At 59.4% G+C, this 17410-nt stretch overlaps 1 protein-coding gene across 1 annotated transcript in view; it reads left to right on the forward strand.

Moving 5' to 3' along the window:
• The window catches only part of Prrx2 (paired related homeobox 2), a 35411-nt gene extending 25478 nt beyond the window's left edge, over positions 1-9933 (forward strand). Inside the window, exons 2-4 of the mRNA XM_026386520.2 lie at positions 7725-7912; positions 8457-8635; positions 9489-9933. Of these exons, the coding sequence (XP_026242305.1) occupies positions 7725-7912; positions 8457-8635; positions 9489-9624 (503 nt within the window). The 3' untranslated portion in view covers positions 9625-9933. The remainder of the gene's footprint in view (positions 1-7724; positions 7913-8456; positions 8636-9488) is intronic.
• Positions 9934-17410: the final 7477 nt, after the last annotated feature.

The raw sequence follows: 17410 nt of genomic DNA on the forward strand, positions 1-17410 counted from the left end.
GTGCCTCCATCTCCCCATCTGCAAAATGAGGGGCTTTGATGGGCCACCTCTAAGGTCCCTCTATGCTCAGAGGATGAGAACAGCAGGCTGGGGATCCCAGCGCGGTTTGCAGGTTTGTTTCCAAACCAAGCCTCGTGAACCTGGAACAGCCGTGTGTCCAGCCCGGACTCCCCAGCTGGCTGCAGGCTTTGAGCGGCCCAGGGCCCCCAACAGGAGAAGAAGCCCTGCCGGCCCGAGCAGCGTCCTGGGCAGGCAATGGTTACCGGGCAGCTCTCCCGCAGATACCAGCCCCTTTTAAAATGTAGGTTTTACAATAAATTTGGCATTTGGCCACCAACCTTAGATTAAAACCAGACAGGACCCCCTCTCAGAGTAGATTTGGGGCAGAGGGCTGCTCCTCTTCCTCTGGGAAGACCCCCCAACTCCCACCCCTCCAGTACCCCAACTCCAGCCGGTGCCCCACTCTCTGGAGCTTGGTTTGGGGGTCTTGGGGGTGGAATGTGACCAGAGGAGCCTGGGACTTTGAGCCCCTGGCTCTTGGTGCCCTGCTTTGGAAGTTTGGGCCTGACCCACCTAGGGCTTTCCCGAGTCAGCTGCTGCAGCCCAGCCACCAGCTCCCAAAGACCCTCGGCAGGGCCCCCGGGGCTCCGCACCTTCCCCGGCTTCTAGGGCTCCCCGACACCTCTCCCCTCGGCACCTCAACAGCAGTGATTCAGGGGGTGCCGATCCTCTGCCGACCCCAGGCTCCCCTCAGCCCCCTACTTTAAAATAACGACTTCATCCAGATACACTCTGTCCCTCGAGCACGTCACCCGCGGCCGTCGCGTGGGATTCAGCCGTGAGTGAGTCCCCGAGCTGAGAGGCTCACACGCGGAAGGAAAGCCACGCCCTTCAGCCGCCGCCCGCCTCCTCCCACCCTGGTGGCCACTGATCTGCGTTGTCCCTGCCTCTCTGCTCACTCTGGACATTTCTTTCTTTTCTGTGGTACTAGAGATCAAACCCAGGCTTGCGGACCGGGCTCTGCGCGGGCTCTTTTCCCAGCCCTGCTCTGGACCTTCCCATAAAGGGGTCCCTATTGGGACCGGCGTCCTTCCTTTAACAGAGGTTGTCACCGTTTGCCGCATTTGTCCCTTCACAGCTGAATAATATTCCATGGTGTGTCAGGCCACGCCCACCTGTCAGCTCCTATAGGGTGGTTCCCACTGACGTAATGCCTGGTGGACGTGTGTTTATGGAAGTCTGTGGGGATGTGTTTCATTTCTCTTGGGCAAACACCTGGGGGTGGAATTGCAGTAACTCTGTAGTAATTGTGGTAACTCTGTTTCACATTTTGCTGAAGCTTCTAGACTGTTTTCCAAAGTGGATGAACCATTTGCATTCCCAGCAGCAGTGTGGGTTCCGGTCTCCCCACGCCCTGCCCCTGCTGGGTGGGTGTGGCCGTCCTGACTGCAGCCCTCCCCTGGGGTGGGTGAGACACTGTGGGTTGATCTGAACCGCGTTGAGCCTGTTTCCCTGAGCTTGCTGGAATTTGCATATTTCTTCTTTTCCTTTTTCTTTGTTGTATTGAGGATGGAATCCAGGGCAGTGCACATACTAGGCAACCTCTGCCACTGAGCTCCATCCCAGCTCTTTTTAATTGTATTTTGACACAGGGTTCTTGCTAGGTTGCTGAGGCTGGCCTTGAACTTGAGTTCCTTCAGGCCTAGGCCTGGACGGCCCCTAGGAGGAGCCTGGCCTGCAGGAGGGCAGGCGCTGCAGTCCCCTGGGCCCTCCTCCACTCCTGGCCCATTCCTTCAACACTGAACACACATTCATGGAGAGCCTACCTGTCCCCGGCCCGAGGGCGGGTTTCAAGGACACAGACGCAGTAAGTTCCAGTCCCTACTGACCCAGCGACCCCAGGCTTACCCTCCAGTGGGCCAGAGGTGAGGTGGGGGCAGTGTGGGGCCTCTGGAAGCCTTGGAGGCTTCCAGGAGGAGGCCACGTCTCTGCTGGAGTGAAGGTGAGCCCGGGAAGGAGATCCTGTGGACTCAGGATCAGTGTGGCAGAGGCAGGGCCACACGGGAGGCTGCTGTCCTGGGATAGCCTGAGACGACCCAGGGCTGCCAGGGCTGGCTCCACCCATGGCTGACTGGCCCATGGAGGCTCCCCATGCAGATCCCACCAGATGACCAGAGCTGCCCTCCTGCCGACGCCTGGCCCCAAGTGTCCTGGCTGAGGCCAGGAGGCCGGTGACCACACCCACTCCTGGCCCCCTGCTTGGGATGCTGGCTGGGATGGGGCTGGAAGCCCCCAGTGCCCTTCCCCACAGGGTCCTGCTTCCAAGTGTATTGAGGCCAACACTGGGCCAGGCCTGGTCAGCCCGCCACGCCCCCAGCCAGCCCCCCAGGCCTTCGAGCCTGGGAACAGAGGCACTGCCCTGGGCACCCCTCCAGCACCCCTGAGCGCCTGGGGAGACGTGGGGAGGGGAGAAGGCCCTGCCTGCGCACTGGCCTGGGCTGTGCCCTTGGCTGCTTGGCCTGCGGGCCTCGGTTTCTCCCATGCCAACCTGAGCCCAGAGCCGCAGGCTTGGCCCTGTTTCCAGGGAACCGTGAAAGGGTCCCGCGTGGCCACTCTGCTAGTGACTGACCTAAGATCCAAACCTGGAACCTGGCCCCTCGTTGACCACCGAGCGCGGCCCCTCTTAGCGGAGAGGAAAGATCCGCCTCTGGGTCGCACTCCAGGCCAAGGAGGGGGTTTCAAGCTTTTTCCGAGCCCTTCTCCCAGGACCCCTCAAAGGAACCCAGGTGTCCTCCACGGAAGCCCTGGGGGGCGGAAGCTCCCCCACTTCCCGCCCGTGACTTTCCCTGGCCATAAACATTTCTGCAGCTTCGAGCGCCTCCGATGAAGGCCCAGTGTTAATTTGTTAAATCCACATCAAGGTTCCCAAGGACCCGTTGTTTATTTTTGTGATCCTGTTGGCAGAGACCACGTGGGGGTGGGGTTTGCTTATTTGGTCAGAATAAATGCTAATTAATAAAAATCATTTATTTGGGTTGGAGCTCTCCGCAGCCCCGGGGTCAGGCGCAAACTGACTATTTGCAGCAAAAACAAACAGAGAGTGTCTCTTGACAGCTTGAGAAAGGCAGCAACAGAGGGGCTGAGTTTATTTGTCTTACGAAGAATTTGCAGTTAATTCCCTCCAGACTATTTAGACCCTTAAATTACACGGAATAAGAAAAACTGTGGGCGCAGAGGGGAACGCACCATCGTTTGGCCAGAGCAGAGCGTGGCCCGCAGTCGGCCCAAGAAACCGTGTGAGTGGAGTAACAATGGCAGAGACCTGCACAGTCTTCTCGATGTTATAGGACAGGGAAGATGTGACTTGGGTTAAGGGAAAGAGCACAGGACGCTGCAGGCCTCCCCCTCCTGAGAGTGCTTGCCTTGTCACTCCTCACCCCTAGCCCTGTCCTGTCCTGTCCCACCCAGCACAACAGCATGGGGACTGCCCTGGGGACCGAGGCAGGGGTCTCCGCTTGGTTCTGAAGGTCAGGAAAAGCAAAAGGCTTATTGAACAGAAGGGAATCGGGGCTCAGCCCCACCAGGACAGGGGAGGCTGCCACCCCCCCATGTGGGAAAAGCCGGAGAGGGCAGAGGCCCAGAGGCCTGAGGCTCAGAGGGGATTTGTTTATTTTCAAAATGCTGCAGCCCAAGCTGGAGTCCCCTGGGGCGTGTGGTCCTTCAGGAGGTGGCTCAGGAACTCCCGGTAACAAGTATCCGGCACATCCATCCGCTGGAGGCAGACGCCCCAGGGCCCTCTGGCTGGGTTGGACTGCTGGGCCTCTGTCCTCACGGCCTCCCCTCTGCCTCCCCGCTGCAGGGGTGCACCCAGGCGTCCACCGGGGGCCTGGGCTCGGGGAACCAGAGCCCAGGCGTCCACCGGGGGCCTGGGCTCGGGGAACCAGAGCTGGGGAGGAACGCCCTGTCCTGGGGTCCCACGGAGCAGAGCTCTGAGGGCACGCGGGGACATCAGGCAGGGACCAAGTCTGCAGCAGGCAGCTCAGCCAAGCTCCTGGCGGCGAGGGGCCACTGTCCCCCGAAGCTCCTGCAGTGGGGGCTTCCTTGTGGATGGGGCTGCACAGGGCTACGCCTCTGCTGGGCATTTCTGCACCCAGGAGATGATGTCACCTTGACATCCTGGGAAGACAGACCCGGGAGCCTGGGAGCAGGGTGGTGGGAGCAGAGACCCCACGGAGATGGGCTCCTGGCAGCGGCCGTGGATCCGACCCGCGGGTGCCCTCGGTGAGGCTCTCGGGCCTGTTTCCCTGGCTGTGCAAGGCTCACAGGGTGGGTGTGGGGAGACATGGGTGGGAGATGAGGAGCAAGACACAGGCCACTTTTGGGCGGGCACCTCCCCTCACAGCTGTCCCTGGGGATGGCAGGACTTGAGACCTACTGGGGACCCCAGCAGAGTGGGGGGCTCTGTGCTGGTCAGGGGGCAGCAAATGTCACCCTTTGGTGAGGGTGCTGGCTCCAAGTGGCCGCCCCTTCCCTGCAGGGTGGCACTGCTTGCCCCAGCAGCCACTTGGAGACGCCGGGGCTGAGGATGGTTTTCCTTTAAACACCCCCAGTTTGGGGTTGCTCAGAAACTTCCCGAAAAAGTCTCCTTTTTTGGCTGAAATGCCTCCTGAGCTGGGCATGTGCCCAAGCAGCACTGCCCCAAGGAGGGCGGAAGTCAGCTCCGGGTGGCTGGCGTTCCGGAAGCTTCCATCACTGCCTTCCCCGTTGGACTCGCTGGTTTTCAGCAGCGGCCGAGCTGCGGGGTGTAGGGTTTCCGTCCAGCGGTGGTGCAGAGACTCGAGGGCACCGGACTTTCTCGTCCGTCTTCACCTCCCCTTTGAGGCTGGGGGTGAGGAGTGACAAGGCAAGCAGGCTCAGGGGACAAGGCCAGCTCACTCGGGCCCCTCGGTGCTCCCTCCCCGCCTCTGCTTGTGCAAACAAGCGCCTGCCACCCCCCACCCAGGGCCTCTCAGCCTGGGCACCGTGGGCATTTTGAAGTAGATAATCCCTTGAAGTGGGAGCCTGTCCTGTGTGGCAGGGTATTTAGGAATAGACGAGGTGCCAAGTGGGATCCATCGCCAGGCCTGGAATATTCTAGAAGCTCAGTGAACCACTGCACAAAAGTCCAGCCTTGTGCAAAGAACATAGCCTGTTCCCCCCACCCCTTTCTACCTGCTAGGCAAGCCCCTGCTCTGAGTTGTCCCCAGCCCCACATGGTGTTCTTTGATGGAGGAAAGTGTCACCAGGGAAACAGAAAATACAAGGTACGGCTGAACCTCGGTCAGAACAGGCCCCGCCCCACGAGTCAGAGCGGACGAGCACAGGCCGTGGGGGACTTGGCCACATTCAGCGTTTACTCACTGGCCCAGAAATTCCACGCCTAGGAACCTGTCCCAAATATGCACTGGCAGAAACAGAAGAGGCTGTTTGGACAAGGCTATTTCTTGCGGCATTCCTTAAGTTTCAAAATGCTGGAAACACGCCAAGTGCCCGTCAAGAGGGCTCTGGCTGAATAAGGCACAGTACAGCCGCACACAGAGGGCCACGCAGGCGTGGAGAGGATGCAAGGGCTTCTAAGCCCGGGAAGAAAGGACGCAGGGTGACGACTCGTTAGCTGGGGATGAACAGTGCCCGCCTTGTTTTCTATTAACAGAAGGACAGAGAAGCCGGGCATGGTGATGCGCACACCTGTGATTCCAGCAGCCCGAGGCGGAGGCAGGAGGATTGTGAGCCTCAGCAACTTAGCAAGGCCCTAAGCACCTTAGCGAGACCCTGTCTCAAAATAAAAAAGAAGAGCTAAGGATGTGGCTCAGTGGTTCAGCGCCCCTGGGTTCAATCCCCAGGATCAAAAAAAAAAAAAAAAAGAAAAGAAAAAAGAAAACAGTACACGTATTTTACTATCCTTGGAAAAAGCAATCCAGGAAATGCAGCAAAGACTGATTAAAGAAATGATTCCTACAGGTGGGGAGAGGGGACAAGAGGGAAAATATATTTTGGGAAAATGATTTTTTTGCTGTGCTGAGTCGGAAAGGTGTCCAGAATGCTGTTGGACAAGGACAGACTCGGCAGAGCGCCAGCAAGCCCGCCGGATCTGTGCCTGTCAGGTTTTGACATTTCTGTCCTCTGCTAAACCGTGGGGAGGTGACAGGGACAGGAGAGCACTTTGCACCACTCCCCCCAACCCCCGTGCTGGTTGACTCTTTCCGGGACACGCAATGATATTACTTTGCTATTAAAATACACATTTTTAATGAGGAAATCGGACATAGGAGGAATTGTGCCGAACCGCGTGGCGTTGGCCCAGGGGTAGGGTGAGCGAGCAGATGGACAGAGCTCTGTGGGGTACAGGTGATCAGGGGGGCTCCCTGGAGGAGGGGACGGTAAGCTGGGTCTGGGGGGATTTTTCTCCAGGATAAAATTTAAATGTGGAAAGAGTCACTGAACTCCCCCTCCCTCCGAGAGGACAGGGCAGGCCCAGGTGTGACCATTACCATGAAAGAGGCTGACCTTGTGCTTTCCCAGGGCTGTGCAGAATCCCCCCTACCAGAGCTGCTCAATCCGCACCAAGGCTGAGCTTGGTCGGCCAGCTCCCTGCTGGGATTCACGGGCTGCCTCTGCTGGCCCTCTTGTGCCTTGCCTGGGTGTCCTCCCCCATGCCGGTCTGTAGGCTCTTGTGCATCCTTCAAATCCAGTTCAAGAACATCTCTCACTGGGTGTAATGGTGCACACCTGTGATCCCAGCAACTAGGGAGGCTGAGGCAGGAGGATCACAAGTTGAAGCCAGCCTCTGCAACTCAATAAGACCCTGTCTGTGGTAAAGTGCCTCTGGGTTCAATCCCAGCACTGGAAAAGAAAGAAAAAGCCACCCTCCGAGGGCCCTCCCCTGACCCCTCCTCATGGCCTCCCAGAGCTGCGCATGCTCACCCCTGGCACTGTGGTGTCTGGATCCCAGCCGATGAGCCAATGACGCCAATCGCCAGTACCCGTCGACACACAGTGGGGCTCAACACCCCCAAGGCTGCTCCCAGAGCTGGTTTGGTTTGGGGAGCAGGATGAGGATCCTGGTGCCAGACTCCAGGGTTCAAATCTGTCCCCCACCAGTGACTTCAGGGGGCCCTTGAACTTGGGCCAGAGACCTCAGCCTCCACATCTTCCCTCCCCCTCTGCAAATCCCAAGTGATGAGGCCCACAGTACCCGCCTCAGGTCCCTGTGGACATCCATGACCTGGGGGCTAGGGACCACGTGCCCTGGGTCTCCTCACCACCTTGGCCCCTGCAGCTCTTTACAATTTGTTGTTGTTGTTATTATTATTCAATGACAGATGTGGAGGGAGAGCTTACTGTGCCCCAGAGCTGGGCCAGGCACTGGGGTCAATTAGGTGTCTCCTGGGCGCTGCTTGACCAGGTCACTTGTCCCTGATGGGCTCTTGCTGTGGCCCCCAACTAGTTTGCTCAGACTGGGTTCCGCAGGGCAGGGCCTGGCTGCTGCTGGTCACCATGACACCGGGGCCTGCCACTTGCTAGGTGCCCAGGAAATGCAGCTGAAGAATGGACAGATGGGTGGACGGAAGCGCAGGAAACAGGGAGAAGGCTGGAGGCTGTCCCAGCCCCAGAGGGCGGCCAGGATGGGCAGCGCGCACCGTGGGCCTCTTGCCCCTCTGCTGACCCTTTCGGCCTCTCCACAGGCGAGTGTCCCAGCCCCGGGCGAGGTGGCGCCGCCAAGCGTAAGAAGAAGCAGCGGCGGAACCGCACCACGTTCAACAGCAGCCAGCTGCAGGCGCTGGAGCGCGTGTTCGAGCGCACGCACTACCCCGACGCCTTCGTGCGCGAGGAGCTCGCGCGGCGCGTCAACCTCAGCGAGGCGCGCGTCCAGGTGAGCATGACCCCTGAGGGGGCACCAGGGAGAGCCGCCTGAAGCGCAGGAAGCCACCGCTCACCCAGGGTTAAGCAGTTGCCAAGGGGCGCCGGGTGTTTAAGAGCAGGAGGGCTGGAGTTCAAATCCAAACCTTGCTACTTAACTAGCTGTGTGATCTTAGGCAAGTTATTTACCCTCTCTGTACTTTCATTCCTCCATGCAAAATAAACACACCGGTCTATTTTTGTAGGGGTCTATGACAGTTGAGGGAGTTAATATTTTTGTAAAGTGCTGAGAACAGTGCCTGACAAGGACTTTAATAAGTAAAAGCCACTTTAAGTTTGCAGCTTTACCTGCACCAGCTGAGCTGGGCGTTCAGGTGCACCCCCTCTCCTTTAGCCTCCCGCCCTGCTCAGCCTCCTCACTCGCCCACCCTGCGGGTGCCGCTTGTCGTCCCTATTTCCAGAGGTGGAAGCGGGCGCCAGGGCGGGCACATACCCAGGTCCACCAGCCCGCCCCTCCGGCTGCCCTGCTGCCACTCACGGCACCTCCCGCGCCCCAGGTCTGGTTCCAGAACCGCCGCGCCAAGTTCCGCCGGAACGAGCGGGCCATGCTGGCCACGCGCTCTGCCTCGCTGCTCAAGTCCTACGGCCAGGAGGCGGCCGTGGAGCAGCCCGTGGCCCCGCGGCCCACCACCCTGAGCGCCGATTACCTCTCCTGGCCCGCGTCGTCCCCTTACAGGTGAGATGGGGCCCTGGGGGCTGGACGGGGGCTGCGGGGCTCCCATGGGGCACTTAGGGCCCAGACCCCCTTGGGGACCCGAGGGCTTGGCCCCACCAAGTGGCCTGCTTGTGCGTGTGTGCGCTCGTGAGCGTGCGTGCGGCTGTCAAGAGAATGCACACACCTGGGTGTGAGGCGCGGGCGTGAGAGCTCAGCCTGGGTGTCAGGGGCGTGTGCATCTACGTGCCCACCTCGGGTCCAGGAAGAGGGGACGCCAGGTCTCCAGCACCCTGTGTCCACTCTCCAGGTGGGAAGTTGAGGCTGGGAGGACTGAGGGAATGGCCTTCCTGTCCACGGTCCTGGTGGGGGCAGAGTCAAGTTCTAGGGCAGTTTTTTTTCCCTTCAAATTAAAACTTTAGAAGGGTTCTGCGGTGAACTGGCAGACAGAGGGAGAAGCTGGGGCCAGGCCCCGGGGCGCAGGCTGGCAGGGGCACCACTGGCCGTGGTCTGGCCCTGGGAGGCAGTGGCGGGCTTTCGAGACCCCATCCACACCGCTCTCCCTCACCTGGGCCTGGAGGACCACCAGGGCGCCCTGGGACACAGGCACCGCGGGGCCAGGCCCAGATCTGGCTCAGGGACAGCAGTGCCCTGGGGACTGTTCTTGGGAGGGTCAGCAAGGAACGCCCACAAATAAAAGGCTCCTTAGACCCAGCGTCCTCCCAGGTGTTTCTGACCCCTGACCCCTGCCTCCTTCCCAAGTCCTGTAGCCCAGCCCTGCGCCCCAGGCACAGGCCCCGGGAGAGCAGGCTGGGGGACCAGGTGACCCGAGGCAGCAGGCCAGCTTCACTGACCCCTGTGTTTCCTGTCCCCCTAGCTCGGTGCCACCCTACAGCCCTGGGGGCTCAGGCCCCACCACCCCAGGGGTCAACATGGCCAACAGCATAGCCAGCCTCCGCCTCAAGGCCAAGGAGTTCAGCCTGCACCACAGCCAGGTGCCCACAGTGAACTGACAGGCAGGGATCCATCGGCCCTGGCCCGACAGCAGGAAAGAGGACAGCTGGACAGGAAGTGGCCCCTCCTGTCCCTGTGCCAGGGCTGGTCAGCGCTCCTACCCACATCTCCAGCCTGGACTCCTGAGCTCAGAAGGCCCCAGGGCACCCAGAGTGCGGCTCGGCGCATCTGTCTGCAGCGGCTGGAGACTGCCACCCTGGCCCGTGACGGGCTGGGCTGGACAGCGGGGCGGGAGCCCGCCAAGGACCTGGATTACTTTGTGTATTAAAACCAAAAGGCTTTGTCTTTAAGAAATAAAACCATTTTTTTTAAGCTCCAAAAGGTCGTGGGAGGGTGGATAAGGGGAGCTGGGACCCCGTGGGACTGATGGACCTTCTGGGACCCTTCTCTGGCCTGCGGCAGTCACAGGGCCACCCTGGGCCTGGCTCAGACCAGCCGTCTCAGAGGCACACTCGCACAGTCCCTTGGAACGTCGTCCTCAGTCACCCTGCAGGGCCCATGGCTGGGGGCTGGGGTAGGGGACAGAAACCTGCCCCGGGCTTCATCTCCCATTCTGAACCCCCAGGGACCCTTGCTGTGTGACAGGGCGGGGGCACCTCCACTCTATGCAGGGACAGGATAGGCAGCCACCGATTTCTGAGCGGCCTGATGGAGTGTGGGCCATGCTGGATTAGGTTCCCCTCTTCCTGGGACACCGAGGCATGGGACAGCTGTCCCCCCACACCCATTCACAAACAATAACTGGAGGTGGCAGAGGACACACGTGCCACCAGTGACGCTGCTTAGGAGGGACCTGCATAATCTGGGTGGCCAGAGCGGACGGAGGCCGCCCCACCTCCTGCCGGCTCTTCTGGGTGCTCACACTCCAGGGAGGCGCAGACCCCAGCTCAGCCCAGGGGCACTGGAGGATCTGCACACGGGAGCCTCAGGTTCAGACCCCGGCCCTGGGGGGGGACACAGCCCGTGATACCTGGACGGGGGGGAACACGATGAGCAGATCTGCCATATTCTACCCCCGCTGCATGGCATCAGTGTCCCCAAAGTGCTAGCCGTGGGTCCCACCTTCTAGATGGCCTCAAGCAGGCAAAGCCTCAATGCTATTACAGAACATGTCGGCCGTGTCCCCTCAGCCGACACCCTGCACACCTTTGTTTTGGTGCCAGGGACAGAACCCAGGGCCCCTCGAGTGCTCTGTAAGTGCTCTGCCACCGAGCTACGCCTTCGGCCCTGAAGTCCTCGATTTTGTTTGAGAGGTCTGTAGCCACACTGAGGGACCTGGGGACCTCCCCTCCCTGCGGCCCCGACATACCCTTCATTTGTTCCCCATACTCCACCTGCAGTTGGGCCGTGGGGACCTGGCTCCGGTGGCTTGAGCATGGCCCCTTCAGAGGGGCAGGGTCAGTGGGCAGCTGCAGGGCTCCTCAGAGGCAGGAGAGCCTGGGCTCCGGGAGGGGCATTCTGCTGACCCGTGGAGCTGGCTCCGGTGGGCAGAGCCAGGCCAGAGCTGGGGGCTGGGGGTCATCAGAGTCGCCTTCCTTGCTCCATGTGGTCTTCACCTGGGGTAAGGGCACTCTGGCCCCCGTTGGCCATCTGTACGCTGAATATTGCCACACACTTGACATTCGCTGGCCCAGGAGGAGATGGCTTGTCCTTTTATCCACTCTGGAGTGGAGGGCCACCCCGGCGGGAGCAGGGTCCTCCCTGCCCAGATCGCTGCTCCCCCCACCTGGGGATTGGGGCCCAGAGCATGTCCCCATGGACAGCCAGGAACCGGGGCCTCTTTCATGCCTGGAAGCACTAAATTGGGGACAAGCAGAGGACAGTCCCTCCGGGCACCTGGCGAGGCCCAGAGCTCGATGGCGGTGCTTCCTGTCCTCCTGCCTTTCGGCCCCTCCTCACACGCTGAAGCTCCATGAAGGAGTGGGGCTGGGGCTGCTGGCCAGAGATGGTCTCCCACGGGTGGGGCCTGAAAGGTGGGTCCCAGGAGCACCAGCCTTGGAGAGGGTCAGGGCCGGTTCCAGGGCAGCCCAGGGCCACTGGACCAGAGACGTCCACCCGTGCCCTCCCGGTGCTGCGGGAAACAAGCTTGCCTGGCCTGGAGGACGCGGAGGACAGAGCCTCACACCCTGCGGAGCTAGGTGGCACTCACTGCAGGTCCCGGGCACCCTTCCTGCGTCCCTTCCCATAAGGCCAGGGGCCCCAGGCCCCGTCCAGGCGGGCGGAACCCACACTCTGTCTGCCTGCTTTGGCCTGTTGGCCAGGTGAGGCTGGGAGGGGACCTTGTGTGTGTCCACTTTTATGTGTTATGTGAATACAGGAGAGAGGGGGAGAGGCACAGACAAAACTCTTGCAGAAACCCAAACCAGAAAAACCAAGGCCAGAGTTTCTGGCTCCGTGACCTTGAGCCGTGAAAGGTTCCAGGACCTGGTTCCCTCCTCTGTGAAGTGGAGGATCTCAGAGGCCACCGCCCAGGGTCGTGGGCCCCCACCTGGGCCATCTGTGGGCACAGCAGTTCCTTACGGTGGAGGACAGAGTGAGGGGTGGGGTTGAAGGGGGTCAAAATCTCCTGGAAACGGCACTCTCCATGTCCAGGAAACCCTGCGCCCGGTCCAGGGCTGCTCCCGGTTCCCTCTGTCCCACCCCACTCCTGGGGAACCCAACCGAGGGACTAAAACCAGACAGGTCCATCTGGCTCCTGCGCTCCTGGTGTCCACCACTGGAGGGCGCTGCGGGGCCGCGGAGCGGGGCTGGCCGCAGGCTCCTTCAAGGACACAGCCAACCCCAAGCCCCACAGCATTTTGGAAACGTTGTAACAGCCATGAAAATGTTCGCCCAGTCATCCCTCCTCTGAGCCCCCATCGAGCTGTAACCCAAAGCAGGGAAAGCAACGCGCACAGGGCGTTTTCCACATACTTTACAAGTGCGAGGTAAAAAATCTGGGAAGCCACAAACCAAAACATAAATGGATTCAATTACATGGTGTTCACAGTCCACTCATCTGCACATTATTATAATGACTTCAGAGAAAAATAAAGCTATCCAAAATAATGCAGGTCACTGAGCTTTTTTTCTTTTTCTCTTCTTTTTCCGTTGACCTTGGTCTCCCGAGTTGCTGGGATCACAGACAAACACCCCTGCGTCTGAGGGTGATCCCCCTTCTAAGCAGCAAGTGCTGGAAAGAGTGTGTGGGAGAACCTCGTAATTCTTCGTTCCCATCTTGGAAGGGGATTGGGTGGAAGTTGGAGTCCGAGGAGGTGAGGAATGGGCACCTCAAGATCAGAAAGAGGCCAGGGAAAGACTGTGTGGTGGGCAAAGTGCTACGACGGTCCCCTGTTCCGCCCCCGGTCACCCCATCTTAGGATCCCTGTCCTGGACTGTGAGTGGAGACCAAGGCTTGCTTCCACCTAACAGAGGGTGACAAGGGGAAGGGACCTTTCAGGTGTGATTAGGCTCCATCATCAGTCACCTTTGACTTAATCAAAAGGGAAATTGCCCTGGGTGGGCCTGTACTAATCAGGTGAGCCCTTTAGTAGATGATGTGGGTCCCTCCTGCTGACCTTGAAGAAGCAAGCAGCCATGCCTGACCTCAGTTAGGAGCCCAGGGCCTCACTCTCACCACCACAAGGAACCCAGTCTGGCTACGACACAAATGCACTGGAGACCTTAGATGGAACCTCAGACGGTGACGCTCTGAGGGCACCTTGAGAGACCCTGAGCAGAAAGGCCCAGCTGAGCCCAGTCTCCTGGCTGAGACCCTGAGAGATCCCAGTTCACACTGATAAGTTGGTGACTCAGCAGTGGGAAGTGGTCCTGAGCAGCCGTGGGCTTGTAAGCCCCATCAAGGTCACAGGCAGAAACTCTGGCCTTGGATTCTCTGGTTTGGGTGTTTGCAGGAGTTTTGTCTCTGGGACCCTCCCCTCCCTCCTTTACTTCACATAACACATAAAAGCGGACACACACAGGGTCCCCTCTCAGCCTCCCTGGCCCGTCGTCCACAGCACCCACAGGGAGCCCCACAGCGACAGCCTCCTGTCCCCCTGCAGAGCAGACAGTCCTAGATCTCAGCTTGACTGTGTCGCCCCCCTGCCTAGAGCCTGCCTTGGCTCCCCAGGTCACAATCCTGCTCCACCCACCCCAGCATCGCTGCCCGTCAGCCCTGGCGACTCAGCGCCCCTGCCCATCCACTGTGCCGGCTCCTCCCGGGCCTGTCCAGCAACGTCCTCCCACCAACCGTCTCCAGCAAGAAGCCCTCCCTGTGGGCACCCCAGTGTCATGATAACTTAAAACACCCAGGTCAATTTTAGATGTCAGCAGATCTAACTTAGCGAGAGCTAGAATTTAATGTTCTTATTTTCTATTTGGAAAATAGAAAGAAATACCTCCTGGTTTTCATAATCAAACTTTTCACAAAGGGAAGCGGATCAAAATCTCTTTGGTAGCTGGCGATACCCAGAGGCGCTGCTGTCATCACGTGCATGGGTGACCGGGGACATGTCACTGGGAAGCACCCAACTACCACGGTGTGGGCACGGTGTGTGCACCTTATGTCACCTACATGTTTAATATGCCCAGTGAGCAATCTGTAAAGTCATAGACCATAATGTGACCCCAGGTCACCCCATCTCTAGGATGGGCTTCTCGGGGAGGTCGGCCTGTGGGTGGCCTCTGTTCTTTATATATGCACTTGTAAGTTTCTCCACTTGGGTAGAAAAATTGACAAAACTCTTTAAAATCTTATCCAAATTTGAACGATCCTTTTGGAGCACACAACGTGTACCACAAGCCATGAAAAGTAAATATGCCATGGGCTGATGGCACGGGCCTGTCATCCCAGTGACTCAGGACGCAGGGGCAGGAGGATCACAAGTTGGAGACCAGCCTCAGCAACTTAGCAAGGCCCTAAGCAACTTAGCGAGACTTGTGTCAAGATAAAAAGGGCCGGGAATGTGGCGAGTGGTCAAGCTCCTCTGGGTTCAGGCCCTGGTACCAAAGAAAGAAAAAGAAACAGCCGGGCAGAGGGACGGGAGGCACAGGTGCCGGTGAGGTGTGGCCCGTGCACACAACCTGGGAAACGCACAGCCAAGGACAGGGGCCGGTTGACAACCGAGGAAGCCAGGGTGTGGCTAAGCTCCGGGTTCAGGACGACTGAGAGCCCCAGGAGGAGACCTCAGGCAGGATCAGGGCAGGCCCAGAGCCCCTGAGCACGGAAGTCCCCACATCTGAGATGTGCGTGGGGCTCCACGGTGCCCAGAAACCTGCAAAAATGGTGTCTTGTTGTGGATTCCCTCCTGGACCAAAATGACTCTGAATCTGTCCCTGAGGTGTGGACCCGTGCTGACCACAGCACTCCTTCCCTGAGGCATGCCCTAGAACCAGACCTGGGACATGGGCAGGAAGAGCAGGGACCAGCCAGACCCCACCTCTGTCCCCTGGGGACATGTCCTAGAAGGACACAGGAGGTCATGGAGAAGATAAGTCAGGAAGATGGGCTGGGCTGTGGCTCAGGGGGGCCCCCTCTGTCCCCAGCACTGCACACACACAAAAGACCACGGGGTTGTGCCCACAGATCTGGGGACCTCACTGTCCTCACGAGGACAGGCCTCCTCTGTGCTGAGGGCCATTACCAAGTAGGTATGACGCATCGTAATCCTTGCCAGTGTACCCCATATTAAATGGACTTGCCTTGGAAATTTGCTGCGACCTTGCTTGTGTGTTTGAGAAAGGTGACCCTGCTCAATCACCAGGGTGGATCCAGGATTAGGGTGTATTCCTGCAGGAAGTATCTCCGTCCTTGAGTTTAGGGCGTGACAATAGGAGTTTTAGGGAAGTTGAGGTTGAAGATTATTGCTGCTGGGATTAGGGTGTCCCGTTGAGTTCTTGTGAGATTAAAATGGGATTTGAAAAAAGCCTCGTGGAGTAGGATTTGGGAGTGGACATATTGGAATTGCCCCTGAACGTGTGTGGAGGCTGGTGTGAGATCGGGAATAAAGAATTGCTGTTTGAACCTACAAAGCTGTGTGGTGGCTCGTGATTCTGTGCCAAGCCGAGACATTGGCACTTGGCTTTTGGCACCTCTGCATGGGACGGTGCCACCAGAGGTTCTGCACAGTGACGGGCGCCCCTGGCTCTGGGTGGGGACCAAGGTCAGGTGCAGGGGCCCACCAGCCTGGCCCTCACCACGTCCCCGAGCATCCGGATCCGGCCTGGGCGCCTCAGGGGGTCAGCAGTTTCCGCTTTGAGCTTTTCTGTGGTTTGTGAACCTTTGACTTTGACCCTCACCTGGGAGCACTTACATTTTTAAAATCCCTCCCGCCTTTCAGGCTGAAATTCAAACTATGCTCTTGGGGAGCCTGCCTGGGTCCCATCAGCCCCCAGAGATGGGTCCACCCTCTGCCTGGCCAGCCTGAAGTCCACCCTCCACGGCCACGGCCTCCGGAGGTACACACCCGGGGAATTGAGGGGTCCCCAGGCTCCGTCCCCATCTCACGGAGCACCGTCTAGGGCTGAAGAGCAGCACCTGTCTACCCGTACCTTTGCTGAACCCCAAGCCCTCATTCCAGGGGTGCTCGTGGAAGCCTTGAGCCCAGAGAGCCACTATATTAGAGCCCAGGGACCACCCCACATGGAGGAGCTCCTAGTCTTTGCATTGGATGTCCACACCTGAAATTCCCTGCTGGGCAGGCAGTGGCCACACCTGTGATCCCAACAGCTCGGGAGGCTGAGGAAGGAGGATGAGAGTTCAAAGCCAGCCTCAGCCAGAGTGAGGTGCTAAGCAACTCATTGAGCCCCTGTCTCTAAATAAAACACAAAATAGGTCTGGAGGGAAAAGAGGGGGCTGGGGATGTGGCTCAGTGGTCAAGTGCCCTTGAGTTGAAGCCCCAGGACTCACCCCAAAATTAAAGTCCCTGCACGGAGCAGACTTAGCCCCCCACACCCACATCTAGGGGCAGTTGCCACCAGGAAGCAGACCCTCCCAGCAGGGTGAGGACCCTCCCCTGGACTCCCACCCCAATCAGGGTGCTCAGCACTTGGCGCTCTGTTCTGCCCCCCACCCACTGGAGCTGCAGTGGACAGGGCTGGCCAGTGTCCCAGGAGGCACCATGTGAGATGAATGAGGGGGTGCCTGGGGGGCTGCGAGGCCACCTTGTGACAGAGGTCCCTGCTCCCAGCACATGGCAGGCTCTGAGGAGGGCTCTTGCCCCCACAGCCAGGAGGGAAAACCAATATACAAATGCTGAGTGGCTCCTGGACTGTCCCTGCCAGGGCTGCCCCCCCCCACCTTAGCACATCCTGGCTCAGGGAGATTGGCCAGGTCACCTCTCCACGTCCTCACCTAAAAGGCAGAAATGTCCTCCTGGAATTGTTAAGGAGGAGGCGAGTGTGGGGAGGGCGGTGTCCAGCCCAGACCCGGGGCTTCTCTACAGATGTGGCCCCGCAGCTCAGGAGCAGAGGCTCCATCTCACCACCAGGGGTCAGTGTTGCCCTCGCCCAGCTCCGCGGCACCAGGACCAGCCTGCCTTCTGTAGAGGCCAGGGTCCCCCAGCCAGAGCCACCCGCAGCCAGGCAGCGCGGCAGGGCAGGGAGGGCTCCTACACTGTGAGCGCAGCGCCAAAGCCTAGAGGTTCAGAACCTGGGTGGAGCAGACCTGGTACCTCATGGTGTATGCCTCCCGGATCCTGCAGCTAATGACATAGGGCCATGAGGTGGCAGGTGACCTGGTCAGGGCAGAGTCAGGATTCCTGAACCCCAGACCAAGCGCCACCTCACCTGCCCTGGGCAGGGAGG

Source organism: Urocitellus parryii, chromosome 4, assembly GCF_045843805.1.
Source record: "Urocitellus parryii isolate mUroPar1 chromosome 4, mUroPar1.hap1, whole genome shotgun sequence".
NCBI classification, from domain to species: Eukaryota; Metazoa; Chordata; class Mammalia; order Rodentia; family Sciuridae; genus Urocitellus; species Urocitellus parryii.